The sequence below is a fragment of the Ochlerotatus camptorhynchus genome, unplaced genomic scaffold (assembly GCF_037179485.1).
Source record: "Ochlerotatus camptorhynchus isolate MF236.1 unplaced genomic scaffold, CSIRO-AGI_Acam_v1.1 ptg000193l, whole genome shotgun sequence".
NCBI lineage: Eukaryota > Metazoa > Arthropoda > Insecta > Diptera > Culicidae > Ochlerotatus > Ochlerotatus camptorhynchus.
The window spans coordinates 5,466,308-5,489,735 of record NW_027040683.1 but is presented as its reverse complement, the minus strand read 5'-3'; the positions used below and the strand labels follow the sequence as shown (position 1 = coordinate 5,489,735).

General features: G+C 39.2%; 1 protein-coding gene across 1 annotated transcript in view; it reads left to right on the top strand.

Annotated features, from left to right (window-relative positions):
• cic (Putative transcription factor capicua) overlaps positions 1–23,428 on the top strand; it is a 209,314-nt gene that overhangs the window by 70,768 nt on the left and 115,118 nt on the right. Inside the window, exon 2 of the mRNA XM_065223587.1 lies at positions 17,008–17,723. Coding sequence (XP_065079659.1) covers positions 17,388–17,723 — 336 coding nt within the window. The 5' untranslated portion in view covers positions 17,008–17,387. The remainder of the gene's footprint in view (positions 1–17,007; positions 17,724–23,428) is intronic.

Sequence of the window (23,428 nt, the reverse complement as noted above, 5' to 3'; positions counted from 1 at the left end):
CATCACAGCTTGTGCTCGGCTTCTCCTGCTATAACTGCTGCTGCTGCCAGGAAAAATTATACGATCGATGAGAATCAGCTATTACAGAGTTTCATTGTGTTTTTCTCTGCTTCATCGCGTCTTCACGGTCTTCTTCTACTTCGTTGCTTGTTGCTACTTACACTTCGCTCCGCGTCCGTTCATATGTATCTGACAACTGTTCTCTCCCTCTCTGTCCCGCGTACTCGGCGTGCTCTACACAGACGAAAAAATTCATTCAACAAACTTGTCTCCCGCTTTTCCCATTCTCGCGCAATTCTTGGCCACCACCCGTCACGCCACCCCCACCAGTTATACTAGCTATCGAAGGGGTGGTGGTCGTAGTGGTTCACGTAGTTTTGCGTCTCTAGACGTTGTCGTCTTGGCAAAATAGAAGGTGCGAGAGATGGGTGGAAAATTATCCGGCCAATGGAAGAACATGCGGCTTTTCGAATCAGAGTTCAATCGGGGAAGTTTGAACAGGTTTAAATAGTACCATCGCACAAGTCCGAAATATTGAAGTGTTTTCCTGAAAAAAACAAAATTTAGAGTCTGAACTTTGGCACATTTACGCTGCTTGAGTTGTAAAACCGGCAAATTTTTGAAATACTGCCCAGAAAAACCCAGCATTTTCAAATGTAAATTCAGTTGGAGCCCTGCATTACGTTCAATGCGTCATTACGACAGGGGGGAAGGGGGGAAGGGGAAGTAAAAAAAAATAGACTTATAAATCGTTTCAGACATTTTGAAGTTGATCAAAATCTATCATTTACAAAACAATTCAAGCTGATGTAAAAGGCGCAGATTTTGCGGATTTGAACTTTCAGTCGCGAAAATCGCGGAAACATGAAATAATGTCGGGAAAATCGCGAATGGACTGATGTGCTAACATTTGCGTCCCGGATTATTTTGCTGTCATGTTTTATTTTTTTCATTTGGCTCAAGTTTTCTCTATTTTATACCGATTCAAACTAAACACCCTGCAAATAATCTAAAAATTAGACACTATGAATCTGATTGGACATCTTTCGAAACTACAAACATTAACCCAATCTAAGTTGATCTAGTAGAATAAATCATCTAAACTCCAGGATGATTTGGAAAACCTAGAACATCTGAAATACTTGAAAATAGGTCGTGCATGGTCCATATAGTCACTATGAATCTGTTTGGACATATTTTGATACTACAAACATTGTCCCAGTCTGGGTTGATCTAGTAGACCAAATTTTCTGAACTCCAGGACGATTTGGAAAACCTAGAACATCTGGAATACTTGAAAATAGGTCGTGCATGATCCATACACTCACTAAAAATCTGTTTGGTCATTTTTCGATACTTAAAACCTTGTCCCAGTCTTGGTTAATCTAGTAGAACAAATCGTCTGAACGCCAGGACGATTTGGATAACCTAGAACATCTGGTATAAATGGCAATAGGTCGTGCATGATTCACATAGACACTGTGAATCTGTTTTGATATACTTTGATACTACAAACATTGTCCCAGTCATGGTTGATTTTAGAGAACCTAGAATATTTGGAATACTTGAAAATAGGTCATGCATGGTCCATATAGTCACTATGAATCTGTTTGGACATATTTCGGTGCTACAAACATTGTCCAAGTCTTAGTTGATCTAGTAGAACAAATCATCTGAACTCCAGGACGATTTGGAAAACCTAGAACTTCTGGAATATTTTGCAATAGGTCGTGCATGATCCATATATTCACTAAGAATCTGTTAAAAAGTATTTCGATTTTACAAACATTGTCCCAGTCTTGGTAGATCTAATATAACAAATCAACTAAACCTCAGAACGATTTGGAGAACCTAGAACATCTGATATACAAGGCAATAGGTCATGCATGATCCACATAGACACTTTGAATCTGATTGGACATATTTTGATACTACAGACATTATCCCAATCTTGGTTGGTCTAGTAGAATAAATCATCTGAACTTCAGGATGATTTGGAAAACCTAGAACTTCTGGAATACTTGAAAATAGGTCGTGCATGGTCCATATAGTCACTATGAATCTGTTTGGACATATTTCGATAGTACAAACATTGTCCCAGTCTTGGTTGATCTAGTAGATCAAATTATCTGAACTCCAGTACAATTTGGAGAACCTAGAACTTCTGCAATACTTGGAAATAGGTCATGCATGATCCACATAGAAACTGTGAATCTGTTTTGATATACTTTGATATTACAAACATTGTCCCAGTCTTGGTTGATCTAGTAGAACAAATCACTTGAACTCCAGGACGATTTGGAAAACCTAGAACATCTGGAATTCTTGAAAATAGGTCGTGTATGATCCGTATAGACACATATTGGACATGTTGGACATATTTCGATAGTACAGACATTATCCAAATCTTTGTTGATCTAGTAGAATAAATCTGAACTCCAGGGTGATTTGGAAAACCTAGAACTTCTGGAATACTTGTAAATAGATCGTGTATGATCCACATAAACACTGTGAATCTGTTTTGATGTACTTTGATACTGCTTACATTGTCCCAGCCATGGTTAATCTAGTAGAACAAATTAACTGAACTCCAGAACGATTTGGAGAACCTAGAATATCTGGAATACTTGGAAATAGGTCGTGCATGATCCATATAGTCACTTTGAATCTGTTTGGACATATTTCGATACTACAAACATTGTCCCAGTCTTGGTTGATCTAATACATCAAATTATCTGAACTCCAGGATGATTTGAAAAACCTAGAACATCTGGAATTCCTAAAAATAGGTCGTGCATGATCCATATTGTCACTATGCATCTGTTTGGACATTTTTCGATACTAAAAACATTTTCCCAGTTTTGGTTAATCTAGTAGCACAAATAATGTGAACTCCAGGACAATTTGGAAAACCTAGAACATGTTGAATTCTTCGAAATAGGTCATGCATGATCCACATAGACACTGTGAATCTGTTTTGATATACTTTGATACTACAAACATTGTCCCAGTCTTGCTTTCAGTACAACAAATCAACTAAACTCCAGAACGATTTGGAGAACCTAGATCATCTGGTATAAATGGCAATAGGGAGTGCATTATTAACATAGTTACTAAGAATCTGTTTGGAAGTATTTCGATTCTACTGACAGTCTTGGTTGATATAGTAGATCAAATTATCTGAACTCCAGTACAATTTGGAGAACCTAGAACATCTGAAATTCTTGGAAATTTGTCGGGCATGATTCACATAGACACCGTGGATCTGTTTTGATATACTTTGATACTGCAAACATTGTCCCAGTTTTGGTTGTTCTAGTAGAGCAAATCAACTGGACTGCAGGGCGATTTGGAGAACCTAGAACCTCTGGTATACATGGCGATAGATCACGCATGATCCACGTAGTCGCTAAGAATCTGTTTGAAAGTATTTAGATATTACAGACATTGTCCCATCCTTGGTTGATCTAGTAGAACAAATAAACTGAACTCCAGGACGATTTGTAAAACCTAGAACATCTGGAATTCTTGACAATAGGTCGAGCATGATCCACATATACACCGTGGATCTCGCCGCGGATCTGTTTTGATATACTTTGATACTACAAACATTGTCCCAGTCTTGGTTGATTTACTAGCACAAATCAACTGAACTCTAGGACAATTTGGAGAACTTAAAACATCCGGAATACTTGAAAATAGGTCGTGCATGGTCCATATAGTCACTATGAATCTGTTTTGATATACTTTGATACTACAAATATTGTCCCAGTCTTGGTTGATTTAGTAGAACAAATCATCTGAACTCCAGAACGATTTGATACTACAAATATTGTCCCAGTCTTGGTTGATTTAGTAGAACAAATCATCTGAACTCCAGAACTATTTGGAAAACCTAGAACTTCTAGAATACTTGGCAATAGGTTATGTACGATCCACTTTGAATCTTATTACACAGTTTTTATTTGTCGCGGATTAGTATTTAAAGACGCGTATTTCTTTTGAGAAATCGCTGATCTCGAGGATCACATTTTGAAAATCTTGTAACAGCCCTGCAATTCAAATTGGAGAAGCAAAATAGCTCCATCTGGTGAGCAAAATCTCAACTGAGCGGTCTACCATTAATTAGGTCTTGTTCACCTTATTACATGCCACATTTACATTACATGCCACAATTCTCTTCGTTCCGATGGACGACTAATTCTCACAAAGACATTTAGGCCAATTCCACCAATAGTGGTAAACGGGAACCGGTAGATTGTATCAGAACACAATGGCTTGGATAGATTGTCGGTGTTGGGTTCACGTATGCAGTTCTAATAAATTCAAGAAAATTGCAGGAACTTCAGGAGCTTCCGTTGCAAAAACTTCAGTTGAGTTTAAATATCTTCACCCTTAACTGACCGGGACGGATTTTGATTTTCTCTAATGGCCCGTTATCGACGATAACGTAATTAATTCGCCTTGTGAACAGTCCAGAAAAGACCATATCATCTCTGGTGGCCCCGGCACAGGTTCCAGAAGCCCTGGGGGAAGTGGCAAATTTTTCACTACAACAGAAACCTATCGTCCGACATATCGTTGTTATCAGAATATTGTGATCAATCCAGAAGAAGCCATATCATCTTTTTCTGGACCACATTGACCATCTGGTGGAACCGGCACAGGTTCCGGAAACCCTGAGAGAAATGGTCATTTTTACATTACACCAGAAACCAGTTTTGACCCTTGGGACTCTGCGAAAAATATAAAAGGGTGAGGTTTCACTGAAATTTAAAGAGCTAAAAATATTTATTGGATAATAGCTATGAAAAATGGACTTTTTTCAGAAATCTCGCCGGGGCGACCTCTAAAAAACATTTCCCAGAGTTGCCGCCATACAAAAGTTTGTTTGTAACACCCTTAGCTATGAATCTGTTTCTGGAGCTATCATTTGGAGGGTGTGTCCCCAGATTTCCAGACATAGTGCAATTTTGGAACGCCCTAATGTATAGGCAGTTAGTTCAATTAAATTCAGCGAAGTACAATAAGCTTCATGAGAACTGCAAAAACTTTAGGGAAGTTTTGAGAACTTCAGGCGAGAACCGAGAACCTCAGAGCAGTTTCGTTAACATTTGAGAAATTACATTAATTTTAAAGCAGTTTCGAGAAGTTCAGCGAATGGTTCAAACTTAAGAGAACATCCATGATCGTTGGAAAAATTGAGGAAACTTTAGGAAGTCCGAAAAAGTTCAGGGAAGTTTAAAAATGTGATGAGAAGTATTGTGAGCTAGTTTCTCAAACTACAAAAGAACTTCAAGGCAGTTTAAGTTCTTCAGGAAAATTTTGGGAACTTTCAAGTAGTTCTGGTTCATTCCATATTCAACGGAGATTTCTCATGAGTTTTCACTTGGAGTTCTCCTCAGCATTTACTGTGTATTCTCCCGGAAATCTCATGGAATTATTCTAGAAATTCACTTGGAACGCTTATCTGAATTCTCTAAAAAAAATATCACCAGCGTATTCTTGGAATACTTCTCGTAATTCCAGTGAAATATGTATTTCTCAAAATTTAAGTGGATTTATACTCCGATTTCAATTTGCTTTTAAATTTCCTCGGAATTACCTTGAAATTTTCTTCAGTAAGAAACCCTTAGGAAAGATTCTCATAATTGTCATTGAATTCATATCTGATTTCTTTTAGAAACTCACTCCTTCCCTTGGAATTCTACTCACATTGAAAGTCTCATAAGAATTCATTTGAATTTCTCCTCACATATTCCTTCAACTTCTCCTCATACTTTGTTTGGCAAACTCTCCTGGAATTGTGTTCCGAATTCATTTGAAGGTCTCCTGGAGTTATTCTCCGATTTAAATGTAATGCTCCTTTTAGCACCCCACTTAGCCCCCAACATGTCCAAGGACTTATGCTCCGGATTCGTTTTCTCCCACAAACATCATGGAATTATCATCAGAATGCCCTTGACATTTCCCTCTGAATTTCACAGGAGTTCTGCTGCTCAGAAATTCCTATGATTTTTCATCAAAATTTACTTTGAATTCATTTCAGGTTTTTCCTGAAATTCTATTCAAAGCTATCTCAGGCTTCACATGAAATCTAAAATTCCTCAGAACTACCTTGAAAGCAGGTCGATCGCATACTATGGAAGGGAAGAAGTTAAATCTGCAAGTGAGAGCTGGTTTGGAATCCGGCAGGACATCGAAGCAGAGGCAGCCGCAGGGTTTCGTGGAGGTGTGACCTCAGAAAAGAAGATGTTTAAATTGCCTACATCCAAACAACCAGCAAATTTCTAGTTTGGCGAAAACAAAAATTCAAATCTACACAAGTCAACAACGAACCGAAATTTGAGGGGATAAAGCAAAACATAAAATCACACCATTCCGTTCAGCAACGACGACGACATGCATTCGCGGTGACAGTTAAGGAAATCACCGTCGACACAACTTGCTAGGTCGGACTTTCACTGCGTGGATCTTCCACTTCACCACACACTACCAGAACGCAAAGCAGTGCTCAGACTCACTGGCATGTGTCACAGGTTCTTTTGTGTTGTGTTCGCTGTATTTGTCCATCAAATTTAATTCCGATGAGTATTGCTCTGTGTGAGCTCCTACCGCATCCACCACCGCCCGTTGCTATTGTTGTTGTTGTGACATTGTCCACATATTTGGACGTCAAGCTTTTATCTTTACCTCTCTACACGATGTTTTACACACATCCGCGTCGTTGCCGCCCATTGCATTGGGGGGATAAACTTTTCATTCATTCGCATCGTAGATAGGTAGATAGGAAGGTTAGGCTTCCGAGCAAACGAGCAAACGCGAACGAAATGAAACCCAACGGCGCCGGTGGTGTAGTGGTAAGCGTGATTACCTCTCACCCCAGCAGGCCTGGGTTCAATCCCAGTCGGCGCCGCCGGGATGTTCTGAGGCATAACATCTCTGATCCCGCCTTCCTTCGGATGGGAAGTAAAGCCGTTGAGTTGATGGGTCGATAGGTAGGGTCCAGGTGTGGGAGCTGCCTTCCTGGCACGTCGGTAGCATTGGTGCTCAGCACGGAAAACAAGATCGACGGAAAAAACAAAACCAAGGGAAAAAAAAAACGAAATGAAACCCACCCAACCAAGCGATAACTCTTTGGACCTTACTCGGATCAAAAGAGCAGCGAGGTACAGGCAAGCGTCGCGCATGTTATGGCTTATGATGAGGGTGCGGGTGGGCAGCAGCGAAAATTACTCGCGTGCGCGGATGAGTGGCGCTTTTTTTTATTTTATACTCAGTTGTACTGTAGGTACCCCGTGCGATTATAATAGTAGATAATACACACTTGACGGGTTAACGGATGGTGGCTTATTTATTTTCCACCGAATGGGTCGGTATATTATGAATGCCGACGACGACGGTAATACCACAGACAAATGGACGACAAACGCTTTGAAGAATCTTTCTCTAAAATATCTCACGGAACTCACTAACGACATCTCGCGTGCTATTCGCGGAAAATGAGCTTGCATGCTACGTCGCAATCAATGTTGCTGTTCAATCCCACTTAGAAAGAAAGAGAGCAACTTCTATTCAGATAAAAGATAAATTTCTGAAAAACGTAGGTTACTCAGCGCTGAGTGACCTACACGGCAAATAAATCTTACTCACATTTGAGTACCGGTCAATCAAATTCGCAAATGCGTAGGTCACTCACATAATGTAAATGTCACTCATATGCCACTCAAATAGGATTGAAAATTACTCATATTTAAGTAAAAATTTACTCATTCTATGAGTGACCTACGCTTTTGCGAATTTGAGTGAACGGTACTCAAATATGAGTCAGATTAATTGACTGTGTGCGTTTTAAGAAATTTCTCTTTCATCTGAGAAGTAGTTGCCATAATGAAAGCGAAGCGTTGAAACGAATGTAAGGAATAGTACCATTAATGGAAATTCCCATTCTTGATATTATTGCTGATTGCATCTGAAACTGGACTGTTCCAAAAATGCAAAAAGTGCGATAAAAGTGCACGTTTCCGTCAAATCGTTTTGATGTCTTCGGAACACTTATTGCTTGCATCATAAGAAATAAGTACACCAAAGACACCAAGACAATTAGACGTAAACTTGCAATTTTATCACACTTTTTAATAAGTGAAAACGCGCTTATTAGTCCAATTTGGTGTGAAATGCGCAATATTCCTTACATTGGATTCAACGCTTCGCTCGCCTCTTTGCTTCTCTTCGCTCTCACTATAGTATCAGTCTTTCGCTCTTTCTCTATCTGAGTGATATTGAACGGCCGTGTAGAAACGTCAAAGTGATCCGATGTCAGCGCTGTGGTGGGCGATTAGCGAAACTAATAATATTTTAAAAGCACGTTCGATGGGATGTAAGGTCCGACTGAAATTAAAGAGTTGCACCCGTTTGTCTGTGGCAATACGCTCCACTCCCACTCAAATCGTAAGTGAAAAGTGTACCACACCCACCGTGGCGCGACGTTTTTCTTGAGCTTCATCAGAAACCTTTTTTCATTAATAATCATCACATACTACGACTTCGACGAGGGTTTCGAAGCGGTTTGTGTTGCGGTTAAGTCAGTGTGTTATTCATTAATGATTCAGTGTTTTCTCCGTTCTGCAGTATGATGAATGCCAGCGGTTTGTCTTTGTCTACTACTCTACGCGTTGGTCAAATTTTTGGCGTCTATTCAGAGGATGTTGCATTCCACAACCCAGAAGTCATACGTTGCTGGTAATTAATTGTGAATACGTTTCTTCCACTAGCGCAGCGAATCCGTTTTACACGTTTGGCTTTATGGAGGATGGATTGATGCTGGTCTATGCGAAATCAACCCTTTGTCTGTTATTGCTTTCCAATGATACTATTTTTATAGCTTGATCATAATGTCTCCGGGTTCAAGCGTCCGATCTTCACTAAATTTAATGTTATCGGTTCAACTGTTTTTGGGAAAAAAGTACATCACAAACGAGTCACGTAAATCTTACTCTGAAATGACAGAACCGATTTGAGTTCAGTTGGTCTCATGTTGTGGGTAATCGACTACCATATTGAATTGTATGGTGATAAATTTTGGATTCATCCAATCAACACAAAATCGTTGTGAAATTATTGCACACACTTATTTTTTTCTACCGAGCTCGGCTGTGCAAATCTCGGCAAAAAAAGTATCACTGAGATCTCAGCAAACATTTCATTTGTTTGTTGAGATTCAGCTAAGCATTATCCGAGACTCAGCAATCAAACGTCACTGTTACTGAGATCTCAGTGAAACTTTTTTTTGCCGAGATTTGCACAGCCGAGCTCGGTAGAAAAAACTAAGTGTGCAGATCTTCTATATCCGGAGAACTTTGAGGTTTGGGCGTAATTGATTTTGTAAACAAACACATCCATCGCTGATTTCTCGTGAATAAAAGCACAATCTCGCGAACAAACTATACCAAATGATAGAGCAATCATTCCTCTACCTGTTTGTGTTGTTAGTTTTTCAGATTGAGCTTTAATTCGAGATAAATCGGCAAATGACGTGTTTGTTTACAAAAGCAATTACGCCCTAACCTCGAAGTTCTCCGGATATTTATATAAATGAATTTATGTCTGTCTGTCTGTCTGTCTGACCCTTACACACTAAGATTTTGTTTTCGTGTTCGGTAAATTTTACCGAAATCAGAACAGCTGAACGTTCGGTAAAACTTTGACCTTCATTTTAAAGGCTATTGAATTTGAAAATAATATCAAAGCATGTTCAACCTTGTTTAAATGATCAAATCTTGTCATTTTAGTGGAGAGTTAGTTTCAAAGTAGCTGAAAAGCAATTGAAAATTTTACCGAACAGCTCAGCTGTACAGATTTCGGTAAAAATTACCGAAGTCGGCGATAATTTCTAAGTGTGTATAGGTTCGGAAACTACTGAACCGATCGGCGTGAAATTTTGTATGCAGGGGTTTTTGTGGCAGCAAAAGGTTCTTTTGATGGTTCGAGACCCCTCCCCCTCTGTAAAGGGGGGCTCCCATACAAATGAAACAGAAATTTCTGCATAACTCGAGAACTAATCAAGCAAATGGAACCAAATTTGGCAAACATGGCACTTTTTAGTGACTTGATCACTTTTTTCAAGCAAGTCACTGAAAAGTCTCCTTTTTTAAGGTCAAGTTACTAAAGTCACTTTTTCTTGTAATCAGTCACTATTTTAAAAGTTTTTCTAACGTGAATTTACTTCAAGAATGATCATTCTTCTTGCAGTGTGTAGGATAGGCCTATATTTTGTCGAAGACATCTTATCAAGAAACTGGCAACTTTGCCAGAATCCAAGCGACAGATACAGTAGCGCTGCACTTGAGCGAAAGTGTAAGCAACGCATAGGAAAATGAGCAAATACACAAACCTGTCTTCCGAGGATGTAATCTTTGCTATCAAATTCGTTCGAAGCATTTACCTTTGAGCGGCAGATGACACAATTGTACCTGCCTCATAGCGGTCGTACGAGAAAATGGAAGAGTTGCCAGTCTTTTTGATATGTTTTCTTCGATTTTGTTCTAATTTTTGAACAATTCGAAGTTGACGAGCTTGTATAGAGTTATTTTTTACGTTTAATCGTCTTTCTCTATCTACAGGGTGTCCACTCATTTGGCTTAATAAAGTTCCCTGAGTTTTCCAGATTTTCCATAGCTTTGACGGACAATTTCCAGATTTATAATAAGAAAGCTATTTATGAAAAGCGAAAGAATTTGGGGTCGTGACATAAACATGGACCTGGATAGCCATTGGAAGATCCGTAAAATTGGTTCATCCATGAAACTGTTTTTTTCGAAAACTCTTGGAACTGTGATATAAGATATAATTTAGGGTCGTGACCCAGATGGCCATGGGACGGAACATTTGAACCGTCTCCTGGAAGCATCCGTAAAAGTGGTAAATCCATGAAACTGATCCTAGAGCTCCGCAGTTTTTTTTTTCAAAAATATTAGGAGCTCGAGGATTAGTTTCATGGATTGATCGTTTTACGGATGTTCTGGAAATTCCAGAGGACGGTCCCTTGGCCATGCGGGTCCATGTTATACTACCTTAAATTCTATTTCATATCACAGTTCCAAGTGTTTTCGAAAAAAAACCGCGGAGCTCTAGGATCAGTTTCATGAATGGACCACTTTCACGGATGTTTCGGATTTTCCGGATGACGGTTCCATAGCTATCCGAGTCCATTTTTATGTCACTACCTAAAGTTCTTTCTTATATCACGTTTCACGGGTTTTTGCGAAAAAACTGCGGAGCTGTAGGATCAGTGGTGGCGGGGGGGGGGGGGGACACCCCTCACCATCCCTCTCCAAAGGGGGAGTTTGGTAAAGAGAGATGAAAAAACCGATTTGTACCTTCCTTAAAAGTTGTTCTAGCTCGCTATTCTAATATCTATATGCAATCTTCACACTGCCGTACTCTAACGGAACTATCAACTCTATGCTTTCATCTACTCCATCTATCGTATAAAAATTACCACTACAGTCTGTTATTTGAAATTAGCATCTTCAACTATGTAGGACCAGTTTTATGCATGGACACTTTTATGGATGTTTCGGATCTTCCGGAGGACGGTCCCATGGCCATCCGGGACCATTTTTATGTCACGACTCCATATTATTTCTTATATCACAGTTCCAAGTCTTTTCGAAATTACCGCGGAGCTCTAGGATCAGTTTCATGGATTGTCCACTTTTAGGAATGTTCAGGATCTTCCCGAGGACGGCTCCATGGCCATCGGGATCCATGCTTATGTCACGACCCCAAATTATATCTCAAATCACACAAATTAATGTTTAAAAAAAACCACGGAGCTCTTATGATCATTTTCATAACTTGACCACTTTTACAGATGTTCCGGATCTTTCCGAGGACGGTCTCATGGCCATCCGGGTCCGTGTTTATGTCATGACCCCAAATTCTATCTCATATCACACATCTTAATGTTTAAAAAAACACAGGATCATTTTCATATATTGACCACTTTTACGGATGCTCCGGATCTTCCGGAGGACCGTTCCGTTGTGTTCAGGATCCACATATAGGAACCATGACTGTATTCTGAAAAAAAATATGAACATTTGTGCCCATTAATCTAAATAATAAAACTTAAGGCACTTGCAAAATCCATTAACACACCTTTTAAAAAAAGCAGACGACCTTATTTTCTATCTTTCCGAGATGACAGACCCTAGTAATTCTAGAAGTACCATAATTTTTCACAATTCATCAAGAAATGACTAAGCCATGCCATTGCAAACTTGCCGTTACACGCTTTTCGGAGGCGTCGTATTCGGAGTGTTAATGTCTTGAAGTTTCGTAGTGGCAAAATTGTAGAAACTTTTAAGAAGTTCTATTTATCTCCGAAAAACTAGATCTAGAGATCTTTGGGGAATTCCAGAGATCTTAAGTGGAAGTCCCCAAAATTTTAGCCCAGACTATGGGATTGGTTTAAAAATCTATTAGCGTGAGTTCAGACAAGACCTTCAGAACATGTATGGAAACTTCAGAAATATTTCAGGAACATCATAGAATCAAGAGGGGAAGTTTAAAGGTGTTCACGAGAATTCCATTTATTTTAAAGCAAAGAGCATTAGGGAAGCTCCGAGAACATCAAGGGCAGGATCAAAGGGCAGTTAAAACAAATGTTAAAGAAAGTGCACAAACCTTAAAGATGTTTCAAGAAAATTTTCGGGAATTTCTGGAATCTTTGGTTTGGTCAGAGAAAATTTCTGGAACGCAATAAAAATTATAGGTATGAACATCCGGAAAATGTGACAGTATTTCAAGGGTGTTATAGGGGAAATGGCTCTAATGTTGGTCTATGGATCTAAGATTGGGCCCATCGCTAAAAATCTGTTATTTATCCATTTTATCTAGATGAACGCGTTATTGGGACGGTACTTGATTGCTGTAGTCGATTTCTGAATTTATGTATGGGCCCAATTTCCTAAATTTAGCTAAGTTGATTAGAGAACATCAACGAAGTTCAATTAATTAAAAAAATGCAAAAACTTTTAGCAAGTCCCGATATTTTCAAAAAAATCCAGAGACCTTCAGATGGTTTCGTTATATTCAGTGAAGTTCCGAGTACTTCGAGAACGATCAGGTAACATCACAAAAATCCCATTAACTTATGGAAATTTACAGCGACTTACAAGGAGTTCCTTAGAATTGGGATATTCCTAGCATTGTATGATTTATCTGAAAACTTTAGAAGATTCAGGGAATTATAAATATATATATATGAGAAAATTTACCGGAACATTTGATCAATTTCAAGAGATGAACTAGCCTATGGCTAAAAATCCCTATAATAAAGGAAAAAAAAAAAAAAATTTTTGATCAATTTAGAGAAATTATTTTAAGCATAGAAAACATCAGAGCTGGACTTTCAAGGGAAAATTTGTGATTTAGGGTGAGCGTTTACAAACTTTATAAAACTTAAGGAAAATTGTAGAACTTAAAGACAATTCAATCAATTCCAGTAAAATTGTGGGTTCTTTAAAAAAAAATACTAAGATCTTCAGGGCAGTCTAGAGAATTTAAAGGAAATTAAGAAATATTTTGGGCAGTTTAAAAAAAAATCAGGAGACCCTAGACTAGTGAGTCGAAAAATCTTGAGAACTTCAGTGAAAATCATTGAACTATATTAATTATTTAATTAATATTATTTTAGAATAACTTCGAAAATTTCAAAGAAGTACAGAGATCTTCAGAAACATTTCGAGAACTTCATAACAGTCTATGGAACTTAAGGGAAGAGAACTTCAGGAACTTATATGGACATTTTGGAAGCATTAAATAAGTTTAGCAAAGCTCCAAAAACAAGGGAAATTTCAGGGGAGTACAGTTCCATTAGTTTCACAAAACTAGCGAAAAATTTTAAGAAGTTCAGAAAATTTTCAGAGAACTTAAGAGATGTTAAGGAAATTATTGAGATTTTCGTATAAGTCCAAAAGTTCACGGAAGCTTAAACATTTTTAACACAGTTCAATTTACTTCAAGGTAGTACAACAAGCTTCATGAGAACTGCAAACACTTTAGCGAAGTTTCGAGAACTTCAAGAAAGATATTGATCTCGGAAAAAAGCTAAAAAAAACTTCAAGAAAGAACAAATATCCTCAGAACAGAAAAATTCCATAAATCTAAAAAAAAAAAAATTGAAATTCAGTGAATTGTTAAAACTTTAGAGAAGATTCATGATCGTTAGGAAAATTGTGGAAACTTTACGAAATTCGAAAAAGTTTAGAGAAGTTAAAAACAATGATGAGAAATATTCCAAGCATCAGGCTAGTTTCTCAAACTACAAAAGAACTTCAAGGCAGTTTCATTAACTTCAGGAACTTTCAAGTTGTTCTGAAGACCTCATAATAGTCCATTACATATTCAATGGAGATTTTTCATGAAAATTCGCTAGTATTCTCCCGAGATTCTCATTGAATGATTTCAGAAATTCACTTGGAACGCTTTTCTGAATTCTCTAATAAATATCACAAGAATAGCATCGTAACAACTAATGATTTAATTATTCTGTAGAAAAAAAAACATGTTTTATAGAGAAGTTTTGAGGTGATGATGTGATCCATCAGAAATAAGGCTTCCACAGAGATTAATCTTAGACTTAGACTAACTTAGATGTTGTGTAAGCTTTGATATTCACATGAGAAATCCCAGATTACCACACACAAATATAAGAAGTAATAACATACATGAAATTTCTCGTTAGGGAACATGCATAATTGGTGTGGAAGCTTGGAAACTAGTTTAGAACAATGCAGTAGAAATTTTTCCTCGATGTTCTTAGAGATGATAGCGGTGTAAAAATGAAATATGTTTCAGAGAAAACACATCAACCACAGAATCTGAGCATACCAGACGGTACCTACGTTAATGCTTTTAAGCCCCTTTTACTCAGAGAATTCGGCAAGATTTTTTATGGCATAATTCGCTTAATAGGAGGGGCTTAAAATTTGCATCTAAAGCCTAAAGGGATAAAGATAAGTACCATCTGGCATACTCAGTGCTTAGTATCAATATTCGGCGACTGTGTTAGGGAAACCACTTTTCCCCTCACGGAAACGCCTCGTTTTATGATGTCAAAATTTCACGTGGACCACAAACGTTTTGTTGCTGGGTACATAATCAAAGAGCTTTGGGGGTGATGTGGCTGGCAGTAAGGTAAGCGAACGTTAAATGGAAATTAACTCTTAAACAACAATAATTTATGGTGGTCCTGAAAAGGACCGTTTTGTCGTGATGGTTGAGTAATGCTGAGCTATTAGGGTGTTCAACACGGATGAGGCTGGCGAGCTGTATGTTGTTTGGAACGAGGGTGACGTGCTTGGCATAGATGGTCCTCAGCGACTCACGAAGAGCTACTGAATTCGATCAGTAGCGGTGAGGCTCCTTCCTCCTTCTTCGGTGAATGGATGCTCATTATACTAATGCAAAATTTGAAATTTTCGCTCCACGGTGCTCAAACGGTTCCAAATTGGGCCCTGATTAGCCTCCCAAAATATGAACGCAATAAGTGAGAAACTGACTTTGCACAAACCATGTGAAGTTTATATGGGAATTACTATAGAGAAACCATAATTTCGGTTCATATCTATCTCAAAATTCACCAGTTCACTCTACTTTAGAAAATAATAGCTTAAGCTTGTTGACAATTTTCTCAGCTACAACTTTGTTGAAGACTACTTTTCGATCAAATGTTAGGAACAAAAGTTATTAATGATTCAAGTCACTGATGTCTTATGATTATGCTCAATCAACTGTTCAGCAGGCAACATTGGTGTTTATGGCGCGTAGAATAGAGGACAAAAATCATGGCTACTATGTCACACTGCAGAATACAGTGTTGCCCACAATACAGTTCCTTAATCTTGCCATAAGATTATCCGTCTCTTAAACAATTAATAACTATTTAATTTGACGGTTGGCTGAAAAATGATTTTCTGCAAAGTTGTAGCTGATAAAAATTCCCATAAGAATAGCAATACAATTGCTTAACAGTACGATATGTAAAAAGGCTAGAAGACAATGATCAAAAAGTTTTGTTTTCCCATAGTAATTTCCATATAAACTTCAAATGGTTTGTGCCAAGTCAGTTTCTTATCAAATGAGTTTAAACTTTCGGAGGCTAATCAAGACCCGGTTTGAAACCGTTTGACAGTATTTCAAATTTTGCATCAGTCTACTGCTCATGTAAGCTGCAGCTCGCTGCTTGCGGGCAGTCGGTCGTTATGTACTGGAGAACAATGTTCAACGCCACGCGCCGAAAGCACAACTGCTGCTGTTGCTGCTAACGACCGACCGGACACCACCACACACAGTGATTGAATATGCACCGTTCAGTGAGACGGGATGGAATTCGATTTTGAAATCTGTGTTAGGAAAAGCGCTGTTTTCAGGCAATCGGTGATAATTTTGATAACCATTGCAACAGTTGGACATTTGGGTAATTATCAATAGTGACATATTGAAAATTTATAAAGTGTTAAATTTAGCAAATTCATAGTAAAATTTCTAATCGATTCGCTTGTTTAGAATTAAAATCCATCTGCTATTGACAGAGTTATACGTGGGCAAAACCTGACCACTTTTCGTAATGCAGTCATTTTTTTTTTCTGAAACTGCACCCCCAATATGTTGTCAAAAGACGTAATCCTACGTCAAAATACGCTACGTCATTTATGGATGGTCCTTTACAGCGATAAATTAGCTTTTATCATATCAGTATGTCATTCATTAATGTATGAGTTAGGTAAAGGAGAGTGCGTTTGACTAGTAGGTACTGTCGCATTAGCCCTCCACTAAATTTCAACTTATATTCGATTTTCACACTGCAGGATCATCTTCAGAACTTTTTCTAGCTAATAAATTATCACACTAAAAGCTTCATGTTGATAGTAGGATAGTATTTCCAACGAACTTTAAAAAAAAATATAACCATTCTCTGTTTCCTTTCCCTCTTTACAGTGATAAAACCGTACTGACCAGTTTCGGATATTCCATTATCGACCTACCGCAGCAGCAGCAGTACCAGAAAATTATGGATTAAATTTCGTGCATAAAGTCTATAGTTTAATATATGTTTCGTAGTGAAACGAAGAGGAAGAAAAAAAACGAGTGTCTGTAATCAAATGGCCAATATTTTAATCGCAAGGTGAAAAGTGTACGTCCCCGCAGTCATAAAGTGTAGTGTCGCTTTCGTTCCGTTATATTGTTATTATAATTAAATTGTTTGTGATAACGTCGATGATGGATGGTAGTGTGAGGGTTAAGAAATAAGGAAGAAAGAGAGAGAGAGAGAGAGAGCAAAAAACTGCAAATCTCTTATCAGAGAGTGTCAAAATAATATGCACGTATCAACACAGTCCAACATCAGCAGCAGCAGTACGACCACGAATACGACGACGACTACAGCTAGCTATAATTCGCAAACCGGCAGTAGCATTCCGGAGTCCAGTTCATCATCGCAACAAACCTTTCGTGGTCAGCAGAATCCCGAAAGTCAGTACTATCATCATCAGCAGCAGCAACAGCAGCGGCAATCATTCAGTGGCAGGACTCACGGTGTCAGTGGTGGTAATGATCAAGGTCACCGCCAACAACAACAGCAGCAACACCACCGCCAACAACAACAACAACAACACGGTGCAATCATAACTACAGAATGTGATACTGAAGCGGAGGTGAGTGTGAGTCACGCGATAGAGAGCCGAAGTTCGTTTATGTTTATTTGGGGTTGGTTCGCGTGCCTGTGAATTGCAAAATCCTGTTCTATATGTAGATGATCGTTTTGGGGGGTCAGTAGGTTCGCCTGTAAAAAAAGAGTAATAAGTAAGGTGAGACTCTTCGTTCAGACTATCTGCCGGTTCTTATCAATCTGACGACGGTAAACAAAGCTAGAACTTATTTTCAAACATTTTCGTGATACGAATATCAAAATGAGGTGAAGAGTCATCACTCAGCGATATTGACGTTTTAAGGCACGGTTCGTGTTGCTTTCTGAGGAGAAAGGGGTATGAGTTGGTGTTTTTGGCTGAATTGGGACATATTAACTGTGATTTGCTGTACTTGCGATTTGGAAACTTTCACAGAAGCACTCGACTAAATGAAAAGGGATGAAGAACGCAACGGCTTAGGACCGGCAAAATATATACTCTGTTCAAAAGTGGGAATTATAAAGAAGCCCGCTCTATCGTTGTATATCATAGATAGATGCAGTTACGCTGCAGTCATCCCTTCATAATCAATAATTGCCTATTAGGCCTCCCACTGCGGCAGCGACGACGTCCTGTAATAATTTAATATCCGACGCTGCATTTCGGTAATCTTTCCCCAGCCAGCAAAACCAAATTACAGTCGTCGTCGTCGTCGTCCTTGGTGGTGAAGCACAGCTTCCACTACTAGTGAAGAACAGCACGATGCGATGGTTTCACCATTAAGGAGTATACATTTAATCGTTTTCCATTGGGTTTAGACGTCCTGTGCTGCTGTTTGTTCTACCTTAATTGTGGCAGAATCTGGCGAGGCACGCGGAGTGACGCCATTTACTAAACCCAAAGGCAGCCAAGTGGCAGCCTGGACGGATTGACCTAATTACTTTTACCAGTACCCATGATCTGGATGATCCAGTGTTAGTTAGCTGCTCATATGCTTGAAAATCCAGGGTGGTCAGCGAACCGGGTAATAACCGGGAATTTGAAAAGTAGTCGGGAAAAACTCGGCAATTCTACAGGAGAACCGGGAAAAATCAATAAATCATAATATTTACAGTTATTTGAATTGTATTATTTTTGTTGTATTTTTTTTTTCACCATAAATTTGAAGGTTAGGTTATTATTGTATTTATTAGTGTTCTAGTATTCCCCATTGCGAACTACCCTTTCGTCATGATTTTCAAAAATACAGCCACTCCATAGCAAAACAATATAGTGGCTCTCGGAATTTCGTAAAAATTGATTGTTGTGTTCCTTTTCGCAAAATATTAGACCCGTATTTTTTTATGTTGTCATTAGAGTGACCATTTCCATAATTTTTTTTTTTTTTTCAATTAATAACGTTTGAACCACTGGGCCGATTTCAAAGATCAAAATATCAATTAAAAGGTAATTGAAAATACTTTTTAGAAAAAAATATAGACATAAAAAAAATTAGGAACCTGTTTTGATAAAAAAAAATATTGTATTTGTTTTGATAGTTTTAATGGTTTGTAAACAGAGCCGCAACATGTTTTTATTTATTTTTTTTTTCTTGACGCATCTTAACTGAAAAGAAAACGTGATTCATCATGTTTGCAAGCATCAGAAGAGATGTCGTTATCTACGTTGTTTGTTTTTTTCCCATCGCTTGTGCTCCCGGAACAGAAATTTGAGGCATCGCGAGTGATAGGTAGTTTTTAATTTCAGTTTTGAATAGTTTTATGTCCCGGGCGCGGTAAATTGATTTGGAATCAGTGCTGTCAAAAATCGCTTCTAGCGATCAATGAATACGCACACACCTGCTATAAGATTTATTATTGGCATCATCATAAGCTAGCGATGCAATCTGACTCTTAATACTAATACGCACTCACGATACATTACTTATACTACGGAAGGCTTGTTGTGAGTGCACGCTACAAACTATTGATCTCAATACGTACAGCTGAGTGCAAGAAGTTGTTCGGATTATGATTATGTATTTTTTGTTTCAGTCTGTGAATTAGGAAAGACGCATGTATTCGCATTGACGGCATTGGTCCTCTCGGTGGAGTGAAAAACGCACCCCTGGGGTAAAATAACCCTCTGCATTTTTCATAGCTTTCCGATTGTCAACTCGGAAAACCGCACGGGAGAAAGCAACGAAAAACCGCACAGGGCCATTTTAACCCAGGGGTGCATTGTAGGCTGTTCTCCCCTAACGATGGTCAGCCCCTATCTGCTGATGCTTGCTTATAGCGAATTTGTTTATTATCCAGTTCCAACCTGGATTGGGTATCAAGTTAGGGTTTGCTTGTTTTCTAGCAAACGTCACTTTTTTTTTTTTATCTAGTTCGTTTATTTGTAAGGCTCAATCGCGTTAGCTTTACGGAGCCGATAATTCATTGTTCTTTGTTTGTAACAAAATTCACTTAATTCTATGTCTAGTAGGAGTTGGGCCGATTACTCGCGGCTTACTCGAGGTTAGAGGGGTACATTGTCGAAGGATAGGAAAAGGGGAGGAGCTTGGGTAGGGTTTCGTTGTCTCATCAGAGTGATGTCGCCAGTATGAACGGTAGTGTGGTTCTAGATTCGTCTGGAGTTCGACCGGCTATGGTGACCAGTGGGCGACGATGAGACTCATCGAGACGGGGGACAAGACAAACAAAAACTAATAAAGAGATACAAAAGACAAACGAATTAAATTCTTATACTAGACATTTGCAGAAACACATAAATCGACTGCATATAGCAGAGATCGCGGGTACCCAACACGTCTCTGATAGGAATATAGGGTTGTCTTCCTTGGGCCTCGAGGGTATTCAAAAGTCGCTCTCTGGCGGCGTCATTATCCGTACATTGCCAAACTACGTGATCGATGTCGTCGTAACCGTTTCCACACCGACATATGTTGCTGTCCACGAGGTTTATTCTATTGAGATGCGCATCTAGCGAGTAGTGGTTGGACATAAGTCTACTCATCACGCGAATGAAGTCACGACTTAAGCCCAAGCCTTTAAACCACGCTCTCGAAGAAACATTAGGAATAATTGAATGTAACCACCGTCCAAGATTTCCATTGTCCCAATCGGTTTGCCAACTCGAAAGGGTACTCTGACGCACTAAATGGTAAAATTCATCGTGTGAAATTTGCCTGTCATAAAATTCGCCTTCCTGCGCGCCCACCTTTGCGAGAGAGTCCGCCTTCTCATTGCCTGGGATTGAGCAATGTGAGGGGACCCATACAAAGGTAATCATATATGATCTTTCGACCAGCACACTCATCTGCTCCCTTACCTTTGAAAGGAAATAAGATGAGTGCCTACTTGGTTTCATCGACCGAATAGCCTCAATAGAACTGAGACTATCCGAGAAGATGAAGTAATGGTCTGCGGGCATGTTGGAAATCATCCCCAAAGCGAAGTTGATTGCTGCCAGCTCAGCAACATAAACGGAACAAGGTTCCTGAAGTTTGCGGAAGGCGCTAGAGTTTTCATTGAAGACACCGAAGCCAGTGGATCCACTGAGACGAGACCCGTCTGTAAAATATCTGTTCACGCAATTGACGTGTTGGTACTTTTCAGTAAAAATACGTGGGATAATAATAGTTCGAAGTTGATCTGGAATCCCGTGAATCACTTGTTTCATGGATAGATCATATTCAATTGAGGAACTGCGATTGGTGAAGTGAGCACGGTCTGGAGTATAACAAGGAAGACACATATCCGAGGATATGTAGTCGTGGTAGATTCTCATAAATCGAGATTGTGTGTTCAGCTCAAAAATTTCTTCAAAATTTGCAATTATAAGTGTGTTCGTCACTCCGCATTTGATTAGTATTCTGAGAGAGAGCTCCCAGAAACGGTTCTGGAGGGGTTTTACTCCTGCCAGAACCTCGAGACTCATGTTATGCGTTGAATGCATACAGCCAAGAGCAATACGCAGACAACGATATTGAATTCGTTCCAATTTTATAAGGTGGCATTTTCTTGCCGAGAGAAAGCAGAAAGAGCCGTACTCTAGAACAGAGAGAATTGTTGTTTTATAAAGCGTTATGAGGTCTCCCGGATGAGCACCCCACCATGTGCCGCAAATTGAACGGAGAAAGTTGATCCTCTGCTGACATTTTTGCTTCAAATACGTAATATGGGTATTCCAAGTGCACTTTGAATCAAACCAGACCCCAAGGTACTTGAAAGACAATGATTGAGTAATGTTTCTGCCCAAAAGATTAAGTTGCATTTGGGCTGGGTACCGCTTTCGAGTAAACACTACCAGTTCAGTTTTCTGCGGCGAGAATTCGATCCCTAGATTCCTAGCCCAAGAAGACAAGTTATCTAAGGAACTTTGCAATGGTCCTTGCAAGTCCATGGCATGTGGACCTCTTACGGAAACCACACCGTCATCTGCAAGTTGTCTTAGCGTGCATTGTTCTGCCAAACAGTTGTCGATATCTTTGACATAAAAGTTATAAAGAAGAGGGCTGAGACATGAGCCTTGGGGTAGGCCCATGTAGCTAATTCTGGAAGTTGTCAGTTGTCCAAGGGAAAAGTTCATTTGCTTTTCTGACAACAAATTGTACAAGAAATTATTTAAAATTCCAGAAAGTCCACATCTGTGCAGATTGTCTGACAGAATTTCAATGGAAACTGAATCAAAAGCCCCCTTAATGTCCAAGAATACTGAAGCCAATTGCTCCTTGTGCGCAAAGGCCAGTTGAATATCTGAGGAAAGCAGCGCTAGACAATCGTTTGTTCCTTTGCTCTTGCGGAACCCAAACTGTGTATTTGATAGCAAGTTATTTGATTCGACCCAGCGATCGAGTCTCCGAAGGATCATTTTCTCCAACAATTTCCTAATGCACGAAAGCATCGCAATCGGACGGTATGAGTTATGGTCAGACGCTGGTTTGCCAGGTTTTCGAATGGCTATTACTTTGACCTGTCTCCATTCAGGCGGTATAATGTTGTTTTCTAGTAAGGAATTGAATAAGTCTAGCAAGCGTCTTTTAGCGATATCTGGGAGATTTTTCAGAAGATTGAATTTAATGATATCGCTTCCCGGTGAGGAGTTGTTCGATGAAAGAAGAGCCATAGAGAATTCCAGCATTGTGAATGGTCTATCCAGAGAGCTGCCGCTCGGAGACGCTTCTCGAAGAATGTGTTGTGCTGGAGCTGAGTCCGGACAGACCTTTTTAGCGAAATCGAATATCCATCGGTTGGAGTATTCTTCACTCTCATTAGAAGATGAGCGGTTACGCATGTTCCGAGCCACCCTCCACAAGGTGTTCATTGAGGTTTCTCGTGAGAGTCCCTCGACGAAATTGCGCCAATAACCGCGTTTCTTTTCTTTGACTAATTGTTTCAGCTTTGTCTCAAGCTTTGAATATTCCTCGAAATATGTGGAAGTTTTGTGTCTACGAAAAGCTTTGAAAGCATCAGATTTTTCTACATACAATTTTGTGCATTCTTCGTCCCAACCATGTGTGGCTGGTCTCCTTTTGAAGGGCGCACTTGGAACTTTTCTTTTTTGTGCTTCCAGTGAACTTTTGTATATCAAATCGGCGAGGAATCGATATTCTTCCAATGGTGGAAGCGTATCTATTGATTCGACACCGATTGTCACCGCCGTTGCATATTTATGCCAATCTATGTTCCTTGTAAGATCAAATGGAACTCGAGATGGTTCTGCAGAGTGAGGGGCACACTTAATTG